This window comes from Takifugu flavidus, chromosome 13 (genome assembly GCF_003711565.1).
Source record: "Takifugu flavidus isolate HTHZ2018 chromosome 13, ASM371156v2, whole genome shotgun sequence".
In the NCBI taxonomy this organism is placed as follows: domain Eukaryota; kingdom Metazoa; phylum Chordata; class Actinopteri; order Tetraodontiformes; family Tetraodontidae; genus Takifugu; species Takifugu flavidus.
The window spans coordinates 8,855,005-8,875,195 of record NC_079532.1 but is presented as its reverse complement, the minus strand read 5'-3'; the positions used below and the strand labels follow the sequence as shown (position 1 = coordinate 8,875,195).

The 20,191-nt window shown below is 47.8% G+C and overlaps 4 protein-coding genes across 10 annotated transcripts; 2 read left to right on the top strand and 2 right to left on the bottom strand.

Annotated features, from left to right (window-relative positions):
• Positions 1-938: 938 nt before the first annotated feature.
• LOC130535858 (UDP-glucuronosyltransferase 2A1-like) lies at positions 939-3,065 on the bottom strand. Its single transcript, XM_057051218.1, has 2 exons — positions 2,910-3,065; positions 939-2,648 (listed from the first exon to the last, which is right to left on the bottom strand). Exons 1-2 carry the CDS (start codon positions 3,053-3,055, stop codon positions 1,040-1,042), a joined length of 1,755 nt encoding a protein of 584 aa, XP_056907198.1. The 5' UTR covers positions 3,056-3,065; the 3' UTR covers positions 939-1,039.
• Positions 3,066-3,985: 920 nt separating this feature from the next.
• On the top strand, positions 3,986-10,013 carry LOC130535863 (ubiquitin-conjugating enzyme E2 Q2-like). 2 transcript variants are annotated; one of them, XM_057051226.1, is made up of 13 exons: positions 3,986-4,199; positions 5,737-5,841; positions 5,927-6,049; positions 6,132-6,188; positions 6,263-6,412; positions 6,791-6,875; positions 6,950-7,010; positions 7,085-7,175; positions 7,254-7,312; positions 7,601-7,649; positions 7,718-7,813; positions 7,903-7,969; positions 8,043-10,013. In XM_057051226.1, the coding sequence occupies exons 1-13, from the start codon at positions 4,041-4,043 to the stop codon at positions 8,072-8,074; spliced, it is 1,134 nt and encodes a 377-aa protein (XP_056907206.1). In that variant the 5' UTR covers positions 3,986-4,040; the 3' UTR covers positions 8,075-10,013. The 2 variants fall into 2 exon arrangements, with proteins under 2 accessions (XP_056907206.1, XP_056907205.1); XM_057051225.1 differs by having other exon boundaries at positions 6,260-6,412.
• An 83-nt stretch (positions 10,014-10,096) lies between these two features.
• On the bottom strand, positions 10,097-14,604 carry scamp5a (secretory carrier membrane protein 5a). 3 transcript variants are annotated; one of them, XM_057051242.1, is made up of 7 exons: positions 14,382-14,604; positions 13,575-13,653; positions 13,312-13,431; positions 12,803-12,959; positions 12,624-12,725; positions 12,405-12,522; positions 10,097-12,180 (listed from the first exon to the last, which is right to left on the bottom strand). In XM_057051242.1, exons 2-7 carry the CDS (start codon positions 13,579-13,581, stop codon positions 11,992-11,994), a joined length of 693 nt encoding a protein of 230 aa, XP_056907222.1. In that variant the 5' UTR covers positions 13,582-13,653; positions 14,382-14,604; the 3' UTR covers positions 10,097-11,991. The 3 variants fall into 3 exon arrangements, with proteins under 3 accessions (XP_056907222.1, XP_056907223.1, XP_056907221.1); XM_057051243.1 differs by lacking the exon at positions 14,382-14,604 and adding an exon at positions 14,124-14,324; XM_057051241.1 differs by lacking the exon at positions 14,382-14,604 and adding an exon at positions 13,972-14,084.
• On the top strand, positions 13,328-19,296 carry parp16 (poly (ADP-ribose) polymerase family, member 16). 4 transcript variants are annotated; one of them, XM_057051228.1, is made up of 7 exons: positions 13,328-13,450; positions 15,885-16,081; positions 16,278-16,415; positions 16,483-16,689; positions 16,792-16,999; positions 18,635-18,779; positions 18,849-19,296. In XM_057051228.1, the coding sequence occupies exons 2-7, from the start codon at positions 15,893-15,895 to the stop codon at positions 18,982-18,984; spliced, it is 1,023 nt and encodes a 340-aa protein (XP_056907208.1). In that variant the 5' UTR covers positions 13,328-13,450; positions 15,885-15,892; the 3' UTR covers positions 18,985-19,296. The 4 variants fall into 4 exon arrangements, with proteins under 4 accessions (XP_056907208.1, XP_056907210.1, XP_056907209.1 ...); XM_057051230.1 differs by lacking the exon at positions 13,328-13,450 and adding an exon at positions 15,376-15,499 and having other exon boundaries at positions 16,792-16,950; XM_057051229.1 differs by lacking the exon at positions 13,328-13,450 and adding an exon at positions 15,376-15,499 and having other exon boundaries at positions 16,792-16,963.
• The last annotated feature ends 895 nt before the right edge of the window (positions 19,297-20,191 follow it).

Sequence of the window (20,191 nt, the reverse complement as noted above, 5' to 3'; positions counted from 1 at the left end):
AGCGCATTGAGCTTTGCTGCAATAAATATATCAAAATAATAGCCTGGCAGTTAAAAAACTAACCTTCGCTTGATAGATCATCTTGCTATAGCTGATCTATACATGATTCACTATATAAGATCATATCAAAACAGCAAACGTTTGATAAATGAAAATGTACATCCTACATTTAAGGTGATGTGCAGCGGAATATCTGCCACATAAAATCTTAAATGAGAGCTATTTCCTTCGAGACCAACCCCAGATTGATTGACTAATCTGCAGTGGGTCAAGCAGGTCCTCAGGTCAGCTAAACCCTGACCTCACCAGGGCCTAGGACTCAAAGTAGCCCTTTAATCCTCTTTCTCTTTGAACTAAAATGGGCTAATGGTAGTGTCACATTGGCCCTGGAACCTTGTTTTGTAGTTATTCGTTTCTGCCCTTTTCCACAGTAAAATAAAGCTTGTTTACTTTAAAAGTGTTATCATGCATGTCAAAGTCTGGCTGGAGTTTCCTGGGCCACAGGTCCATCGAGCACCTTCTAAGCACCTTCTAAGGATCTTGGCTTATTTTTGGACACAGCCCAGCCTAGACAACCAGGACAAAGTCTGCACCAGTAATAGCTTGATTTCAAAAGACTGTTTAATTATTACTACCATTATATTTCATACTGTGTGCACATATCTTGCATTAATTAACTTTAAAAGTATTTTACAGATGATTCACAGCCACTAAAATATACCTGACAATTCAGCACCATGGCCACTGGGGCTGGACCACCAGGCTGGACCTCTCGGAACATTTATGTCCGACCCTGTGAGGGACAACAGACCTGTCTGATCATCATCGCACCGCTGCTGCAGCCACCCTGAGTGGAGTCAGAAGACGGGCGGATGAGATTCAGTTTGGGAGTTCACCCTTAAAAGTGGAGGTTCAATAATGACACCTTCATTAAGAGGTTATGATCTTTGATTCGACTTTATTTTTAGAGCATCACTCAAGCTCGTCCCCAGGGCCGGATGCAGGAGCAAACGACAGTGGACATGAAGGTAAAGTCAATTCATTCGTGCTTAACTTTAGTCCTAAAAAGAATCTTCCACACACACCTGAGTGCAGAAATGCAGATAACAACGAGAAGCAACGCAGCAGTGGACAAAGCTGCAATGACGTCCAGAGAATGGTAGGTGAACCAGGACATCTTATTAGCGTGAGTCCGCAGGTGCTGAGCTCCTTTATGTCTCATCACGTATTCTATCCAGAACACAGCCAGGTCCAGCGGTTTCATGGGCTGATCGCGGTGCAACCGCGAAAGCCTCTGCATGTTCTCCCTGTACGAGGGGTCGTGAAGAACCGTCTCGAGGGCCTCTGCGAACACGTGCCTGTCCAGCACGGCGATGTCCAGAACCACGGCACCTCCCTTTGCTCTGAGCCTGGACAGGTTATCAGGCTGATCCAAGAACAGAGGCAGTCCGACAACTGGGATTCCGTGGAAAATTGCCTCTTGAACCCCATTCGTACCTCCATGGGTGACAAAGACTCGAGCTTTGGGGTGTGCCAGCAGGTCGTTCTGGGGGAGCCAGTCCACCAGTAACGTGTTGTTGCCGAGGCTGGACGGCCTTCGTCCCACATACCTCCACACAACCTTGTGAGGCAGCCGCGCGAAGCCTGCGGCAATCTCCTCCGCAACATCCCGAGGAAGGTCTGCGACCAACGTTCCGAGGGTCATGACGACGACCCCGTGTTCTCCCGAACTCTGGACAAACTCCTCCAGGTCTGCGGGAAGAGGCTTCGGGGCCTTGCACTGGAAGCCCCCCATGTAGACGATGTTTGGCATCGTCGGTCGGGGGAACTCAAAGACAAAATCGTTCCTCATGAGCCAAATATCAGCATCCAGGAAAAAGGTGGAATAATCCACATCAGGTCCAAAGTACTTCTCGACTAAGGGTTTGTAACAAGGTTCTGTTATGCTGGACATTGTGTACATCCCCAGGATGTAGCTCAAAAGATTCTTGATTCTCTGTGGGAACGTCATCTTATCTGTCAGCTCGGCTGCAGTAAAAGGAACGTACGATAGAGGCGAAGGAGCGATAAGCAAGTGAGCTTCGCCTTGAATGGTCCATCTGACGTTATAAATCAGAGGAACCTGGAGACGGCGGGCCAGAATCGCCCCTCCCCCGAAGCCCGGGTCAGTCAGAAGCACGTCGTATTTCGCTTCTTGTAGAGACAGCATGAGTTTTTCATCTTCAAACATCTGAGTCACCATTTCACTCATCCCTTTGTGGAACTGGGAGAACTGGTGAACAACTACCTGCCTCAACTGGAGATTGGTCCAGAACCGGGACCAGGAGGAGGCGTTCCTCCCCGCGAGCCGGATCTCCAGCTGTTGGACCAAATACGTTTCCATATTGTCTTCAAACCCGTTGGAGCCGAGAAGCGTGACGCTTCGGTAGAAAGGAGACTTTTGGCTGATGTACCAGCTATCAGACGCCCGGACCACGGTGACCTCGTGACCTTTGGTGTGCAGCTCCTCGATAAGTACTTTCATGTTTACCCAGTGGCTCCCGTCCATTGGGAAGACCAGAATTTTCCCGGCGGATGAAGGCACAGGAACTTGTATAAACAGAAGGGCCACGGTGAGTAGAGGTGAAAGAGGCCACGTCATGATGAGGCTTTAAAACAAGAAAAACAAGTCGACATTAGTACGTTTTGGATTTTACAGGATATGTACTTTGGCATGTAACCTTGAACGGAACCATTTTATGACATGTACGCATATAAACCCCTTATTTAAAAAAAGAAATGTACAGGGTTTTTTTTTACAAACTTTGCTGACAAACCTGTGTTCTTGCATCAAAACTTATAAAACTAAAATCATTCAATGTTTTCCCACTTTACAGAAACTCATAAGAGAACTTCTTAGGAACACTTACTGCGGTGAAGGGTCCTGGTCTCTAGCCCGATTATCTGCTCTGGAATCAACGAATGCGTGTAGCTCCGACTGTAGATAAGAGTCCAGCTGTAAAAGGTGTTTACTGCTCATGCACATCCGCTGAGGAGGATCGTGGACAATGTTCATAACAGGAGGGCTTCAGCTTCAGCGCCCTCTAGTGTCAAAGGACACGCATTAGTCATGATTGTTGCCCTGGACACATGCAGAGATTTAAGCACCATTTTACAAAATCCATGCATTTATTTGATACATAGCTGACACCTCTGTGTCCAGTAGGGTCAGGATCATTTACAAAATGGCCACAAATTGTCCATTATCATAAGAAAAATAACAAAAAGATGTAGGAATCGTGTTGATCATTGACACATATTTCTGCTAGATCCTCTACACAACTATGTGCCTTATGACTTACTCAAATTACTCATTTTAAAAGTCCCATCGTTCTTATTTTTCATACAATACTTTGCATTAGGTTCTGCAGGTCTTATTTCTTTATTAATATAGTATATTTATATGAACATATCAAATGTAAATAACCCCAGTTAGGCATGCAACGGCTGCATGAGAAAGCAATGAAGTCAACCCTGAGGTGGAATAAACCAGCTGATACTCGAGCAAATGTCTTGAATAATAAGAATTTTAAGAGGAAATAACCCCATCGGGAAGATTCAACCAATGACGTAAACGTGCAGCTTAATGACAGACGGAAAAGAGCAAAAGTAATTTATTCATTACTATTGTTTTTGAGGTATATCCAGTTCATCTTTTCCAAATCATTTGCACTCCAGTCTGGCTGCAAATACAGTTTTACTACATTTTTCACCATGTTTTAGGGGGCAACGACCCACAGCACACTAAACCGACCAAACTGAATAAGTTCACCGGACCAAATCAAGCAATTAAATGGCGCCTATTGTCAAAGGAGCATGTTTTTGGCCGCTTGTTTGAAATGATGAAAGTTGCCGTCGCTGGTGGAACCTCTCCCTGCAGCCCTTTGTTGTTGTTCTCACGCTAACATGCGAGATCCGGAGCCCCGGCTCAGCTGCGCGGTCACATCCCGCCCCGACTTCCCCTCCGCCAGCGGCCTGCTGTGGTTTGAGATGAGTAGAAGATGTCGGTTTCGGGGCTGAAGGCCGAACTGAAGTTTCTGGAGTCAATTTTTGACCCGAACCACGAGCGATTCAGAATAATAGACTGGAAACCGGACGAGCTGAGCTGCCAGTTCAACGTGACCGGGGAGAAGCTGCTGATCATCCACTGCAACATCACGGTGAGCAGCAGGCCGGCGCTGCGCACAAGCTAGCCCGGCCACGGACCGCCGCGGCCGGCCGGCCCGTCCGCCCGCCCGCCCGCACAAGGTTCCGTGTTTACAAAAGAGCCGCCGGCCCAGGGCTGGCCTCCGCGGCTCCACGGCGCGTTTGACTGGCGAACACGGAGCTGAGAGCAGCTGGTTAAATAAAACGACGCCACGTTTGCGTTACTTTCACTTTATAAACCAGCCGACGACGACGAGCGACGCCGCCGCGGTAGCCTGTTAGCCTGCCCGCTCAGAGTGCCGCCAGCTCGGCTACATGGAGGCTTTCCGCTCGGCCGGACGGCATTTGCTCACTTTATCTATCGGGCTTTTGAGTTATTGTTCCGGGGGGAAATACGCAGCCGTCTTGTGGTTTCGACTATTTTAAATCGCACTTCCATTCCGAGCAGCATACCGCTACAAGTAATGTTGGAGGCGGTTTCATCGTAATATAACCTTAAAAAATCCCCCTTTTCGGTGCATAATAGTAAGACAATAGTACAATACTACGGACAATAGTAAGGCACGATCTATGTAACTTTGTGCTGTGGTTGTGTTTTAAAGCCCTGCGCATTTGCATCGATGAAACACTTAAAACGTCGCATCTCCGAATGTTCGTGCACATTTTTTGCGTGTGTTCAGTATAATGATTCCAGGCTGCCAGTGTCGTCCCACGGTGACAGTATTGCAGTATTACTGGACCCCGGGTTGAGTTTGCGTCTACTGAGTCTAGTCGTTATTTCAGTTGTGCCACAGGATCTTGCAGAGCTGAGAATTTCTCCGTTGTGTAGATGACATTAAATTTAGTGGAAATTAATTTTTGGGGGGGGTGGGGGAGCAAACTAAATGGGTCAGGGACGTTACTGCATTGTAACACGGACGCCTAGGAGTCGTGAGTCCAGCAAAGCGTTCTTCAGTTGTGCAGGCAGGATGTTAACTTCTAAGGGCCGAGGCGTCCGCTGGAGGTTTGAGACGACCACATCGACGGATCAGACCGACAGGCGGCCGGACCGGGTCCTCGCGCCTAAACTGGGCCAAGGAAATCAGCCGGAGCCCAAACAGTCGTAATCCTGTCACAGATTCAGCAGATGTCACCGCTTCACACCCGGTGTCACCTCTTCTGAGGCCGGTGAAGCTCGTTGGGAGGGGGCAGAAAGCCTCAATGATAAAGAATTCCCACCCGACGCCCTTTGAAAAGGTGTTCTTCGCTCACATCTGCTTCTGTTGGCGTCCGCTGCGACACAAGAGGAAGCCACAACAATGCTTCGGCTTCGGTCGAGCCTGACGTAAACGCTGCTCCGCTGACTTAAGGAAACAAACGGGGGTCAAGAAAGCAATCGAGCCTCCTTCACCTGCAGCCCAAAGCTCTGGCAGCAAACGTCCCTCTGTCATCTGGTTTTGGTAGAAAGTTTCCAGAGTTTCTCTGGGAGCCACACGTATTCCCGTCGTTACAATGTAATAATTCACCGGCACTGTGCCGGGATTTAGCCTCCTTCATCTTCTACTGTCGCAGGAATCGTATCCATCAACACCCCCGATATGGTTTGTCGACTCCGATGATCCAAGTCTCGCAGAAGTGTTGGAGCGCTTAGAAGATGTGAGAAGAGGCAGCACGCTGGTGAGTGGGCCAAAGCTTCGCCCGCCTTCCTCTCGTGTTCGTGTCGGAACGGCAGCTCGTTTCATGTCTCCTCTTGTCTGATCAGCTCCTCCAGCAGTTGAAGCGTCTCATCTGTGACCTGTGTCGCCTCTACAACCTGCCTCAGCATCCAGATGTGGAGATGCTCGACCAGCCTCTGCCGACCGGTCCTATCACTCAAGACAGAAAGGTGGCGGCAGGATAGGAAAAGGCCTGGCATGTTCAGTCAGAACTTGGTGTTCTTCCGCTTACAGTGTGTTGTTTTACCACAGCATGGGCTTTCAGATGAGGTGACGTCTGAGGAGGAGGAGGAGGAAGAGATGGGAGAGGTATCTGTCCATTTGCTGCATCCGTGCCGCTGTTTGCGTCCTGTTTGTAACCGTCATCCATCCACTGGCAGCAGGACATTGACCTGGACCAAGACCTGGACCATTATGACATGAAAGAAGAGGAGCCGGTAGATGGGAAAAAGTCAGAAGATGACGGGATCGAAAAGGAGAATCTGGCCATCTTGGAGAAGATTCGCAAGAACCAGAGGCAGGATCACCTTAATGTGAGTGGCAGCACAGTTTCCAACTGATCCAAAGCCACGATTAGACCTCATTTCTGAAATGGACCCCCCCCCGAAACGCCCTCATCCAATTAGAATTTAGATTTTTGCATCTTCCCCGATTTGATCTCTGTGGGTTCCTCCGCGCTCGTCGCCAGCCGCGGCTAAAAAACGCTGACTCATCGTTCCTTTCGGCGCTGACAGCGTTGCAGCGGGACACAGGGGGACCCGGCTGAAAAGAACGCTTGGCTAAAAGCTGAATGAGCCGCTCGTAACAGCAGCATCAGACATTTTTAGGAAGTCGCAGGTCTTGGTGGGGAGTAGCGCTTGAATGTGACGGGATGAAGCAGCCTGATGGAGCTGTGGTGCTGAATGTTGCAGGGCGCCGTGTCCGGCTCAGTGCAAGCCTCGGACCGCCTCATGAAGGAACTCAGGGAGATCTACAGATCACAGAGTTACAAGACGGGTAAATATGGACGCAGCCGCGGTGACTCCGGCTCCACGGGTCCTCCTCACATTTAACGCCTCTGTTTCTTTCAGGTATCTATTCAGTTGAACTAGTCGGCGACAGCCTTTACGAGTGGCACGTCAAGTTAAGGACGTAAGTTTCTGGTGGCCTTTCAGCCGGCGCGGGGTGTTTCAGACTGGCGGACTGAAGCTGTGTGTTTTTCCCAGGGTCGACCCAGACAGCCCGTTACACAGCGACCTGCAGGTCTTGAAAGAAAAGGAAGGGGTGGACTATATTCTGCTAAATTTCTCCTATAAAGTGAGCCTAATAATAACAATTTGTCTGGCTTTGTTGGCGGCGAGGATGGTTCTTAACACCTCTTTCTTCACGCGACAGGATAATTTTCCCTTTGACCCACCTTTTGTACGAGTTGTCTCCCCTGTGCTCTCTGGAGGGTGAGTATTAGCTCTGATCCTTTAGCTTTGTTGGCTGCTGTCTAATGATCGGCTGCACGCAGCTGCTGTGGAAATATAAACCGTGTCCATTTTATGAGCCTGTCATTGTATCTCTTTATTTACAGCCCATTTGATCTGCAGTGAAGTGCGAATATCTCTTCCTCAAATTAAAGCAGCATCACTATTACAGATATTTAACGCTTCAGTGTGATTTAGTCCCTTCAAGACAGCACAAACAAGCACTCGTGTTTAAACCTGCCGTGGTGAATGTTGTCTTTTCTGCTTCAGTTACGTCCTGGGAGGAGGGGCCTTGTGCATGGAGCTCCTCACAAAACAGGTAACGCGTGAGGTTCTGTTGCGGCCCGCCGTTGCACGCCTGACTTGCTGTTTGTCTGACGCTTGCAGGGCTGGAGCAGTGCCTATTCGATAGAGTCTGTCATTATGCAGATTAATGCAACTTTGGTCAAAGGCAAAGCCAGAGTGCAGTTTGGAGCCAACAAGGTAAATCCAGGGTCCTTCACCTCTGACCCCACGGCTTTGTCAGCAGGCGCTCGCTGTGCGTCAATGACATCATCGCTTGTTTTTTCCAGAACCAGTACAATCTCGCCAGAGCACAACAGTCATACAAATCCCTCGTGCAGATTCATGAAAAGAACGGTGAGTGCACGTGTGTGAAAAGGTTGCTCATGTGGGATCCTTTGGCTGAGGGCTTGTCTTCCTGTCCTGGCAGGCTGGTACACACCACCTAAAGAGGACGGATAAGGAGCCTGCACCACTATGCACTGAGAACATGTCTTTGGGTCAAAGTATCCTGCTTCTTTGGAATATTTACCCCTTCTCCGAACTAACCGGGGATGCATCATCTTTTTTGTGGGCACCATCAATTTCTGTGGCTCCTCTGACAAGTATTTCTCTGCCCTGCTCCAGGAAGGACTTTCCTCTGGTACAACTCCCCTCTGAGATCTGGAGGGGAGGATGATGGGGGGGTATTAATAGTCCTGTTTTCAAAGTATGCTCATCTGTATTAGAGGAAAACCCCTTTCCCCTTGTAATGGATGGGAATGCCTTTCTTTCCTGCTGTGACAGAGACGTGTTTGACTGATTCCACCTCTTTAAATGACACATTGAAGCGCAGATTGATTCTGAACCTCAGGTGGCACCTGGGCTCAGCCATGACCTTTGGCATCTTTCTGAACTTGCTTATGTTCTCTCTCCTTTCCGTGGTAACTGGTACATACATGCAAATATTGTGTTAGAACCATTATTTGCTCTTTGTTTTTATTATTTTAGATGTCAATAAATGAGCCAGCTGTCTTAGCCTGGCCGCACCGTAGATGATTTTAAACACAACTCTGCCCCCCCCCGACACGACGCTGGTCCTGAGAATGATTAGAAAATGAGAACGATAGTTCCTCGCATGGAGCCAGCATCACCTTTGGATTTTTTTAAAAATGTTGTAGCCTGCCGCTCTTAGCTGTTGTCCAAGAATGTCGGGCCGGGCAGAACCGAAGCATGCTACATGCTACAAAATAGCATCCGCTGCAGATTAGCCACAGAGCGGGGCTGACAGACCTGCTGCATATCCTGAGATGCTCAGCAGGCTCCAGCATCCTGACAAACCTAACATCTCTGAACGCTCTTTTGCCTTATTTGTGCTGGCTCCAGCTATCGCTCTTTCATTGATTATGGCCCGATTGATGGTCCGTTCGGTGCCGAAGTCCTTTGCATGGGCGCCTCGGCCGTCGGGCATTTAATTGCGGTATTAGGTTGAATGTTCCTGAGGGAATGAATAGGGTTGTTTTTTCCTGACATAAACCGATTGTAGTTGTTTGTTCCGCCCAGGTCAGATTTGAAAGCGCCGCCCCCCCCCCTCCCCGAGAAGCCCAACCTTCGGCAGTATCTCTGCCACTCGTGACTGCGTCACATCTGCGATATTTGTAATATATTGCAGTTTTGACCGTCTGCGAAAGTGCGAACGAACGGCATCTCGGGTAACAAACCATAAAGAGGGTGGACGTGCATGCGGGCTTATCTTCTGGGGGCGCTGCACATTATATTTAGCCCAACGTAGTTGCAGTGAGCAGAACAGAGCGTGGGCCTGCTAATCCCGTGTAATTACCGTTATGTCAAATGTGACATGTTAACAGGATAACCCTGGCACGATGACACACCCGTTAACAGCTCATCAGCATCTTCTCTGGTGGTTTTACTCGAGTACTAAAGTGTGACGGCTGAATATTCCCAGTAAATATACCTGCACAACTGGAGGCTGATCCACAGCATGTTACCAAGGCGATGGCTTATTACGCCCTGTCCTCACCTCAGATATCGCTTTGTGTGGCGACACACGATGATAAACGTCCAGATATTTTTCAAAAACTAGAACTCCCCCGGTACGAAAGCCCTTAGAATCACTGCTGTATCACTTTCCTCCGTGATGCCAAAAGATGAAGGTCAGAGAGGAAAGTAGAGATGACGGACGGGAGTCCGACGGACTTGCACGCTTCTCTAGCCGGACTGTCGGAAAGACTCATTTATCTCACTCGTCACTTCGTTTCCCAGCACCGACGTATGGATTTTCAAGTCTTGCACAGTTGGCTCGCTTTGGATTTATTTCTCATTCTACATTTGAAGAAATTTTGACCATGTACAGTAATTTGTAAACTTGCATCAAGTTTATGAATAAAGAATTTTAAGACTATTAGTGTTGGTTTCCTCTAGTTTTTGTCATTTGGCACCAGCGTGAACAGTAATAACGCCAGAAACTCACCACATTAGACAGGATGTAACAGGGACTCTTTAATATCTAGTCGGGTAAAACCAAATAATACAAAAGTAATGCACAAAACTCCTTCCTCTCTGGGGGGGTGCGGCCCCCCCTCCCACGGCCTGTTTGTTTGTCCATGGATGGCAATGACAGCATTTAACTCATCTCTAGTAATTAAATACATCGACTTGTGTTACACGTGACAGTACATATCAGTCAGCATACGGTTGATGTGCAAACATGGGCGGCTTTGATACAGCAAAGAGAAAAGCAGCTTGTTCCTTCATCTCTGTGGCCCCTTTTACACTGAATTTATAAAACTGACCAGATAAACGTGTGTGAACTGCAGGTTTAAGGGGGTGGAATATCTCTACCTGCTGGTGGAAATGCTGCATAAGAGAGAAGCTTTTCATTCATAATGGTTACAGTTGTGTTTATGATGCCTGCGCCCTCGTAATAATTCTGTCTAATATACACGTTTGTATTGCTGTACCGATGTGGACACGTAACCCAGAGTGAGTGTGTTTAAAACATGAACCCTAATAAAATAAAGATGCTGAAATGAAAGGTTGTGGTTTGGCCACGGCCATGGAAACACACGAAGAATCGCCCCTTAAAAACCATCCACAATCCACAAAAAAGGAAGAACGACCGGGAAGTAAAACGACGGACTACCGAAGACCACACCATCACGATCGGACGAGACGACACGGGTTTGGGAAGAACGAGCATTCCGGTACGCACCTCCACATCTGTTTACATCTGTCTAATACTGAGTTACTGTGTTAACCATCTATTTTAATGTTACTGAAGAAGACTGGAGCAGCCAGGCCCCCACAGGAATCACACCGTGGCCCCCACACACACACACACACGTGCACAGAGTGTATTCTCTTCATTTTCACGGCAAATAGAAGTCATCGCGTTGAATTACTTTGTTGTGTTTCCTTTAGTATAAATGTTTAATTAACACCTAACAGAAGAACAGCAACAGCCACAGACCGACACAGCGAAAGGCCTGAAATCCTGCAAACGTAGTCATTTAAGCATCAACATGTAGGGGGAAGTGGGAGAAAACATCCATTAGATTATACAAATGCTATGACCACCTACAACAATTAATATTTATATCTAAGCTGCAAGTGTTTTTTTTAATTTTATTTATTTATTTTCTACCTGTCTGACACCGATTTTGGAATGTCTGAATGAGAGCGTGTGCTTCGCCTCCACGCGTGATGATAAAAGTACGGCTGAACGGGTAAAACAAACAGCGCACGGCTGGATTATGGCGACAGAGGATCGATGGGAACAAAGCAACACTTGAAGGGCTTCCTGGTCAGAATTAAAAACCTGGAGTCACACCTTTCCTGAGAATGGAACATAATCAAAATGATCCCAAAGAACAAAACGGGAAATACCTGCTGGATACAAGTTTTTTTAAGATTTTGGGTCATTTTAAAATCCCAAATCAAACTTAACCCCTCTTTTTTTTTTACATTTGAGCACAGTAGCGAGTGTCGTATTCTGCTTTAGGGGGGCAAATCTGGGTCTGCTGAACATCAAGGACAGTGAAATACTATGAAAATATGTTCATTAAAGGAGATTTTAAAGGTGTGACAAAGGCAGAAGCTGGGATTTCTGTGCTGAACATACCTGGTTAACGGCTCAGAGGAACATCAGCGCGATCCTCGGCTAAAACTGAGCAGAAAAGATTTACAAAACACTAACAACCGTGAGTTGATTGGGATTAGAACCCCCGTGTGTCACAAATCATTAAAACTGCACTCCCGCCAACAAAAATGACTCTCTGAATTCAGCTCGTTCCGCGTTATGATGAAGGGCATCTAATTCTGAACCGCCTTAATCGATCCCTTTATATCTCCCACGCGGAGGCCCGTCCCCCTCGTCTGTCCTACATCGGCTCGTCGTAGTTGTAGGTGGGAGCTGCTGAGTACTGGTTCTGCTGCATGGCGCCCTGCGCCGCCCCCATGGCCGCCTGCTGCGCCGCCTGCTGCACATGGGGATTCTTCCAGGCCCCGGTGGCCCACTCCTCTTGGGCCTTGCCCAGGCTGCCACCGCTGCCCCGGTAGAAGTTGTGAACCTGCCGATAGAGACATTTCACCTTAGATGCTATCTGCTGTTTTAGGATCCTCATCTTTACACTGATGACACTTTTCAGCTGAGGTTTGGCTCCTCAGAGGTGCTACGGGGGACTTTTGAGGCCTCCATATTGTTATTTAGCACCTGTCACATGACCAGTGTAGACTAGCCGTGGTTAGCCAACGGAGAGTGGGGTTTGTGAAAATGCACTGTTGTCTGCATCACCTTTGACAGAGCGATAAAGGAGAGCACGGCCACGGCTGTAAACATGATGGTGGGGATCAGCATGACCACCGCCGAGCCAACGTTGGTGCTGAAGAAGGTGATGGTAGCCAGCCAGCCACTGCCAGAGGAAACACGGCTAATGAGGCGCCAGCGCCACAAAAGGGATCATTTCAAGAGGTATTTTAAAATAAACTCCCATTTAGGGGTCAATGTCCTCACCACACTCCCCAACCAGGAATGCCAACCGTCTGGATAATGCTGATCACCACCTGGGCCATGAAGACGAAGAAGAAGGCCATAAAGTTGAAAGAGCTATCAGTCCTGCGGGGAGAGGAGAAAGGCTGTGAGGACCGACGCGAGGAGGCAGGAGGGCGGGTTCAACTGCGGCGCCTTCTCACTTAAAGGCCTTGTAAATGGGCCTGAACCAGCACACGTAGGAGCAGGGCGTGAACAGGATGAGCCACAGGAACGCCATGCCGAAGTTGGTTGCACCGCCGCCGCCGCACATCCACGCCAGGCAGCCAATCAGATTAACGGCGAGAGTGGCGGTATTCACTGTCAATGGGGGGGGGGGGGGACAAGAAAATCATGAATCAGCATGAATCAGTCATCATTTATTCATCACGTCAATGTCAGGAACTCTTCAACTGTGTCAGATCTCTGTTTACAGGAGACTGTTGCCAGAGTTTCCAGCCGCTCTAAAACACACCTGAACCACGTTGGGAGCAGGGGACTTACTTCCTCGTGTGAGATATACAGACTCTAAAACTGGTCAATCTCGTGTCAGACGTGCGGGCGCATCGCTGGTGAGTATCATAATATTTTGGGTACAACACAGGAGCAGCAGGCGGGCTACAAGCCGCACACTTTAGAGCAAAAGGGCACAAAAGCAGAGTTAGAGACTCACAGATCCAGAGGTAATAGAGCCTCTTGCACATGGTGCGACGCTGGTCCGGGATCTCATTGAAGTCCTGGTAGAAACACGGCTTGAGAGGGATGAATCGAGGCAGGGGAGGAAAGTTGTTTTCTGGGGAAACAAAGGCAAGGTCAGTGCAGCCACACACAACCACCCACAGCCAACTCACAAGCAAATCCAGCCAACTGCTGCGTGCATGGACCCCAGGTGGTCTCACGCTGGTTCTGTAGGCTGGGTGTGAGGGGAGGGCTCACCTGCCATGGTGACCGAGGGCTCTTCACTTCCTCTTGCAGACAGTTCCACAGACTTCAGAATCAGACGCCTTAAATCCAACTGCAGGGAGAGAACAGAAGTCACACTTCCACCCTGCTCTCACTCAACAGGCCACAATCCTGCACAGGCCCACTGGGATGCATCAGCATCGGGGGTCATTGGAAACACTTGAAGGGGGGAGTTGGTGTAGCCACGCAAAATGAAACACTTAAACCGCAGGGGAAAACCCGTACTGTTGATTATTTTAACATTATTATTATTATTATTATTATGTTTGGGCTGCATCGGCGGTGCCACCAATGGCCTTGTCCCGAGTCATAAATCCCGTAAAGACGAGCTAGAACCGATGCCTTCTAATCGCGAAGAGGCTGCAGTCACCTTCCGAAATATTTGACCATTTTCGAGCCACATTTTAAATGCATGTGATGTGAAGGCTTGAAACTAGCGGTGAAGGGCATCTTCCTGTCACTAAAATAGAGCCGCCGGGCCGGTAAAACGCACGGATCCTGGCTGATTTTACGCGCTGTGACCTTAAAACGCTCCTAAATGCGTATTTCCGTCCGCGATCAGCGGTTATGCTGCGTTGTGATGCCCTGGATCGTGATGTCCACCGATGGAGAAGCGTCCTTCGGGCTTGCGGGACACGATGCATCGATGCTTCCCGTCGATGCCCAAACCCGCACACCCACGCAACCCATTTAGACGATTTCCCAAACCCAGGATGGGGTTCATTCTGTTCCGTCGCCCCGCTCCTCCGAGGTGTAATGAATGAAAATGCGGCGCCTCACCTCCTCTTTGGCCCGATAACGTCGCTACAGTCCCTCCAGCGGTTTAAAGGGCATCCTAATCCCGCAGCTGCACGGAAACAGATCGGAGGAAAACAGTCAGTTCCGGCGCTGCTGGAACAAAAAAATATGCTGTTGCCCCAAATGATGGCTTTAGGAGTAAACGGCGGTCACGTGACGTGGACGTGTCCGTTACGCGCATACCCGCACAACTCCCCCCCACCCTCCTTTATCAGCCCCCCCCGCCTGGGTGCGACCAGGGGCCCCGACAATAACCCAGCATTTGCTGCTGGTCTCAAACGACCAATCACAGAGAAGGAGGTTAGATAAGCCCCGCCCACCGCCGATGCTGTCCATAGTGCTGAAAGTGGATAAATCGGAGTTGGATACGTCGACGTGAGCGCGGACGAGCGCGCACATCAGAGCAGGGGCATGAATAAGGTGCTGGTGGAGGCGTGAACTGGTGCACAGATGGGAGAACTGGTCCCCGCATCGCTCACTTCAGTGGGTTTTTCTAAATCCACCAGATCAGCGTGCTTGAAACAACATGCAAATAGTCAGGTGCCTCACCCACTTTAACAGTTCAAGTTAAATAAACATATATTTTTTTGACGTTTTGGAAATAATGCAGCGTGAATTAAGGCTGTTAACTTCAAACACAAATAGGCGCGCGTATAAAAATACATTAAAATTAAATGGCAAATTGGATAATACATCATAAACACCTTTGGAGTGGGTGACAAAGTTCATATACTTTAGATATCATTTTTGCTTTAAATTAAAGCATTAAAAATAACTCATAAACTGAGGGTCCTAATTGTGAAAGGTACAGTTCAGTTCAGTTATTCATACGTATATTTTAATTCTGTTATTCCTCAAAACTTTAACTAACTAGAGGAATGCTGTTGAGATTAAGAATATCTTTTTCAAGGCGATCAAGAAATGACAAATTTAAACAAGAGATAAAGACGAGCATAATATTTAGATTACAAAAATTACGTTTACTGACGGATCATGAGAAGCTGCGTTTTCCGATAGTTTGACGGGCACCGAAACGCAACGGACAGTAAAGCTAACATTAGCTGAACAGCTACGATGTTATGAGTTGAACAAGTCCGAAGGTATCGACACATTTCGATTAACAACTAAAGTTATTTGGTGAAACAAGTCTGTGCGCATTACTAGTATATTCGGGATACCGCAGCAGACGGACGCTTTGGTATTTTGTACACGGAAACATTTATTTAGAGCCCGGCTAATGTTAGCTGAACCAACTTACTGATATCCGCAGTGCTAGCCAAGCTATGTAGCTTCATTCTGTGTCCCGACATCTGCATCTTTTATTTTCAATGCTGTTCTTATCCCAGAATGTGATCACTGTGTTTAACTTGGTTAGAGTTAATGTTTCTTATTTCGCAGCGCAACTGTGCCTGTGTGTTACTGTTGTACTGGGATCTCTTGATCATAATAATGTGATTTCACCCCGATGTGCTGCTTCGTCCCCAGCTGTGGGAATGCAGCCCCCGCTCCCACCTGAGGCGGTCAGAGAGCTGGTGTGCTCCTGCCTGCACAGAGACCCGGTGGCGGCGGACCTCCGCTGCAGCCTCTTTGTTGCTGCTGCCCAGAGCTACAAGAGGGACTCTCTGCTCAGACCCTTCCCTCCTCGATACCTGAGGGCTGACATTAAGGACTTCGAGGAGCTGGTAAGATAAAGTGATCGTTGAAAGCGCCCCACTCTCGGCTGTTCTCCCATGCAAACACTGGGTGGCAGCAGGTTACCGATGGACCGAGATGGAAGACTTAGTTTTTGATTGTAAAATGTCAGATGTATTGACGAGACATATTCCTGGGGGAAAGCGTGAGTGTGAATGGGAGGGTCAGATATTGTGTCTCCTCCAGTTGGCAGATGTGAAGTCTCTACCCGGCGTTCGAGAGTTGGTGCGGCTCCGAGCCAGGGAAGGAGAACATCACCTGGCGCTGGCGCACTGGATTCTCTTCTCAAAGAGTTTTGCTGTGAAGACGCTACAGAAAGATGAGGTATGCTGCCAGATGCACACGCGCGCACACCTGCATGTCCTTGGCTCACCTGTGTCTTTGATTCCAGTTGGCAAATCTTTTTAAACTGGCGGAGAACGAGGAAACCTCTGCTCCCGTGCCAGATTTCCTGTTTGAGCTGGAATACTCTGACCAGATGAACGCCAGGTTCGAGAAGACCAGGGCGGGCAGAGACGTCTTCCACGCGTTCCACGGGAGCCGCTTGGAGAATTTCCACTCCATCATTCACAACGGGCTGCACTGCCACCTCAACAAGGTCGGTGCCGTTCCAGCAGGACGTTCATGTCGCCTGTGGCGTTCCACCGACCTTCTGAATGACGCTAACCGAGTGAATGTTTCCAACACGTGTCGCGTGCAGAACTCGGTGTTTGGAGAGGGGACGTACCTCACCAGTGACCTCAGCATGGCTCTCCTCTACAGCCCCCACAGCAGCGGCTGGCAGGAGAGCCTCCTCGGCCCGCTGCTCAGCTGCGTCGCCCTGTGCGAGGTCATCGATCACCCCGATGTCAAGTGCCAGGTGAAGAGGAAAGGTGCGGCGCCTCGCTCACGTACAGTGCCTTGCGAAGGTATTCGGCCCCCTTGAACCTTGCAACCTTTCGCCACATTTCAGGCTTCAAACATAAAGATATAAAATTTAAATTTTTTGTCAAGAAACAAAAACAAGTGGGACACAATCGTGAAGTGGAACGAAATTTATTGAATAATTTAAACTTTTTTAACAAATAAAAAACTGAAAAGGGCGTGCAATATTATTCGGCCCCCTTGCGTTAATACTTTGTAGCGCCACCTTTTGCTCCAATTACAGCTGCAGGTCGCTTGGGGTGTGTTTCTATCAGTTTTGCACATCGAGAGACTGAAATTCTTGCCCATTCTTCCTTGCAAAACAGCTCGAGCTCAGTGAGGTTGGATGGAGAGCGTTTGTGAACAGCAGTCTTCAGCTCTTTCCACAGATTCTCGATTGGATTCAGGTCTGGACTTTGACTTGGCCATTCTAACACCTGGATACGTTTATTTGTGAACCATTCCATTGTAGATTTGGCTTTATGTTTTGGATCATTGTCCTGTTGGAAGATAAATCTCCGTCCCAGTCTCAGGTCTTGTGCAGACTCCAACAGGTTTTCTTCCAGAATGGTCCTGTATTTGGCTCCATCCATCTTCCCATCAATCTTAACCATCTTCCCTGTCCCTGCTGAAGAAAAGCAGGCCCAAACCATGATGCTGCCACCACCTTGTTTGACAGTGGGGATGGTGCGTTCAGGGTGATGAGCTGTGTTGCTTTTACGCCAAACATATCGTTTTGCATTGTGGCCAAAAAGCTCGATTTTGGTTTCATCTGACCAGAGCACCTTCTTCCACATGTTTGGTGTGTCTCCCAGGTGGCGTGTGGCAAACTTTAAACAAGACTTTTTATGGATATCTTTGAGAAATGGCTTTCTTCTTGCCACTCTTCCATAAAGGCCAGATTTGTGCAGTGTACGACTGATTGTTGTCCTATGGACAGACTCTCCCACCTCAGCTGTAGATCTCTGCAGTTCATCCAGAGTGATCATGGGCCTCTTGGCTGCATCTCTGATCAGTTTTCTCCTTGTTCGAGATGAAAGTTTGGAGGGACGGCCGGGTCTTGGTAGATTTGCAGTGGTCTGATACTCCTTCCATTTCAATATGATTGCTTGCACAGTGCTCCTTGAGATGTTTAAAGCTTGGGAAATCTTTTTGTATCCAAATCTGGCTTTAAACTTCTCCACAACAGTATCTCGGACCTGCCTGGTGTGTTCCTTGGTCTTCATGATGCTCTCTGCGCTTTAAACAGAACCCTGAGACTATCACAGAGCAGGTGGATTCTTTTTATCATCATCAGTCATTTAGGACAACATTGGATCATTCAGAGATCCTCACTGAACTTCTGGAGTGAGTTTGCTGCACTGAAAGTAAAGGGGCCGAATAATATTGCACGCCCCACTTTTCAGTTTTTTATTTGTTAAAAAAGTTTAAATTATTCAATAAATTTCGTTCCACTTCACGATTGTGTCCCACTTGTTGTTGTTTCTTGACAAAAAATTTAAATTTTATATCTTTATGTTTGAAGCCTGAAATGTGGCGAAAGGTTGCAAGGTTCAAGGGGGCCGAATACTTTCGCAAGGCACTGTACACCTGAAATCGAGGTCCTGAGACGGAAACCTGACTCTCGCTGCCCCTTCCAGATTCAGAACACGTTGACCGTCAGCGCTCCAGAGCGAAGAACAGCGAAGGAGGAGAAGTTCCACACAAGTACTTTGTGGTCACCAACAATCAGCTTTTGAGGGTGAAATATCTGCTCCTTTACTCTCAGCGGAGGCACCTGTCCAGGTAAAAATCAAAGGCTTTGAGTAGTGCCACTAAATGCTGGTTCGGGTTAACACTTCTGCCTCTGCTCAGACGTTCTCGCAGCTCCTCCTGGCTCTTCAGACACCATTTTGCCGTCATGATGAGTCTGTACCTGCTGCTGCTCGTATTCATCGGTGCCTTTAGCTCCAACACATTCGTCTCCATTTGGAACAAAGTCTTCAGGTGACAGGACCGGGCTTCAGACCTCCTGCACGTTGACCCACGGTGCCTTTCTGATCAGCAGACGCTGTTGACGCTCTGCAGTCTTGGACTCGTAATTAATGATACGATATTTCATTTGAGGACCTAATCATCCCAATCATTCTGCAAATTAAGATTCTCTTTTTTGGTCAATTTTAATATGGTTTCTGCAGTAATGTTTCTGTTTGCTAGTCCCACTTTAACACTGTAAGTACTATAACTGGTGTGAGATGATTTTGTAAACGCAACAGTTTGGTGTTTTTTTTTAACGTCTTCAATTAAAACAATCCTCAAGGCATCATGGACCGGTGGAAACGTGGCCTGTTTTCTGTAACAAACTTTGCCATCGTCCTAGTGTTTACTATAGTTGGGCGGCTTTTATTACAACTGGCATGAAGACGGTCCCTTTGCTATCCAGCGTTTTTATCAGTAAAATAACAGTGAGATGAGGATAAAGGACATAAAGAGCGGCGGCATCCTTTGGTGACACATCCTGTTATTTTAACACACCTGGCCTGCAGGTGTGTAGCTGCACCTAGAAATGTAAGAATTGTAGAAAAGCACCTTTGTTGCTTGATTTGGTTGGAGTGTCTTGTGTCCAATGTGTCGTGCTCCTGCAGACGTGAGATATTTTTCCAACTTTGCTCAGTTTTCTACCACTTTTGTCTCTGAGCAGGTGTGAAGAAGCTGCTTCCTTCTCTGATTCAACACTGGCTGCAGGCACAGATGTATTGACTGATGCACACTGGCAGGTTGAACAGTATGAAAGAAGAGGCCGAGGGTTATTTCAAACAACGATGGGTTCTTGTGAAATCGTTCAGATAAACGGGTCAGACTCGAAGGACGCAGAACAAACTGTCCATTGTTGGTCCACAGTTTATTCTCTCTGAACATGCTTCATTATTGCTGCGTCATAAACGGCCAGTTATTCAATAACTATCAGTGAGGGGGCAACAAATATTGGTTCTCATACTTTAAAAAGTTAGTAAAAGTATGTTACCGTTTTAATATTTGCTTGGAAATTATCTAATCACAGGACAAAAGCTTGAGCTAACAGGCTAGCACATGCGTTCAGTATCGTTAGCATTTAGCAGCTAATAAACACAAAAAACAATAGTAGTTGCTCAGTGGATCGTTCTGTTTTATGAATTGAAAACAAACGCTTTACCGATGTTCATGAAAAATCCTGGATC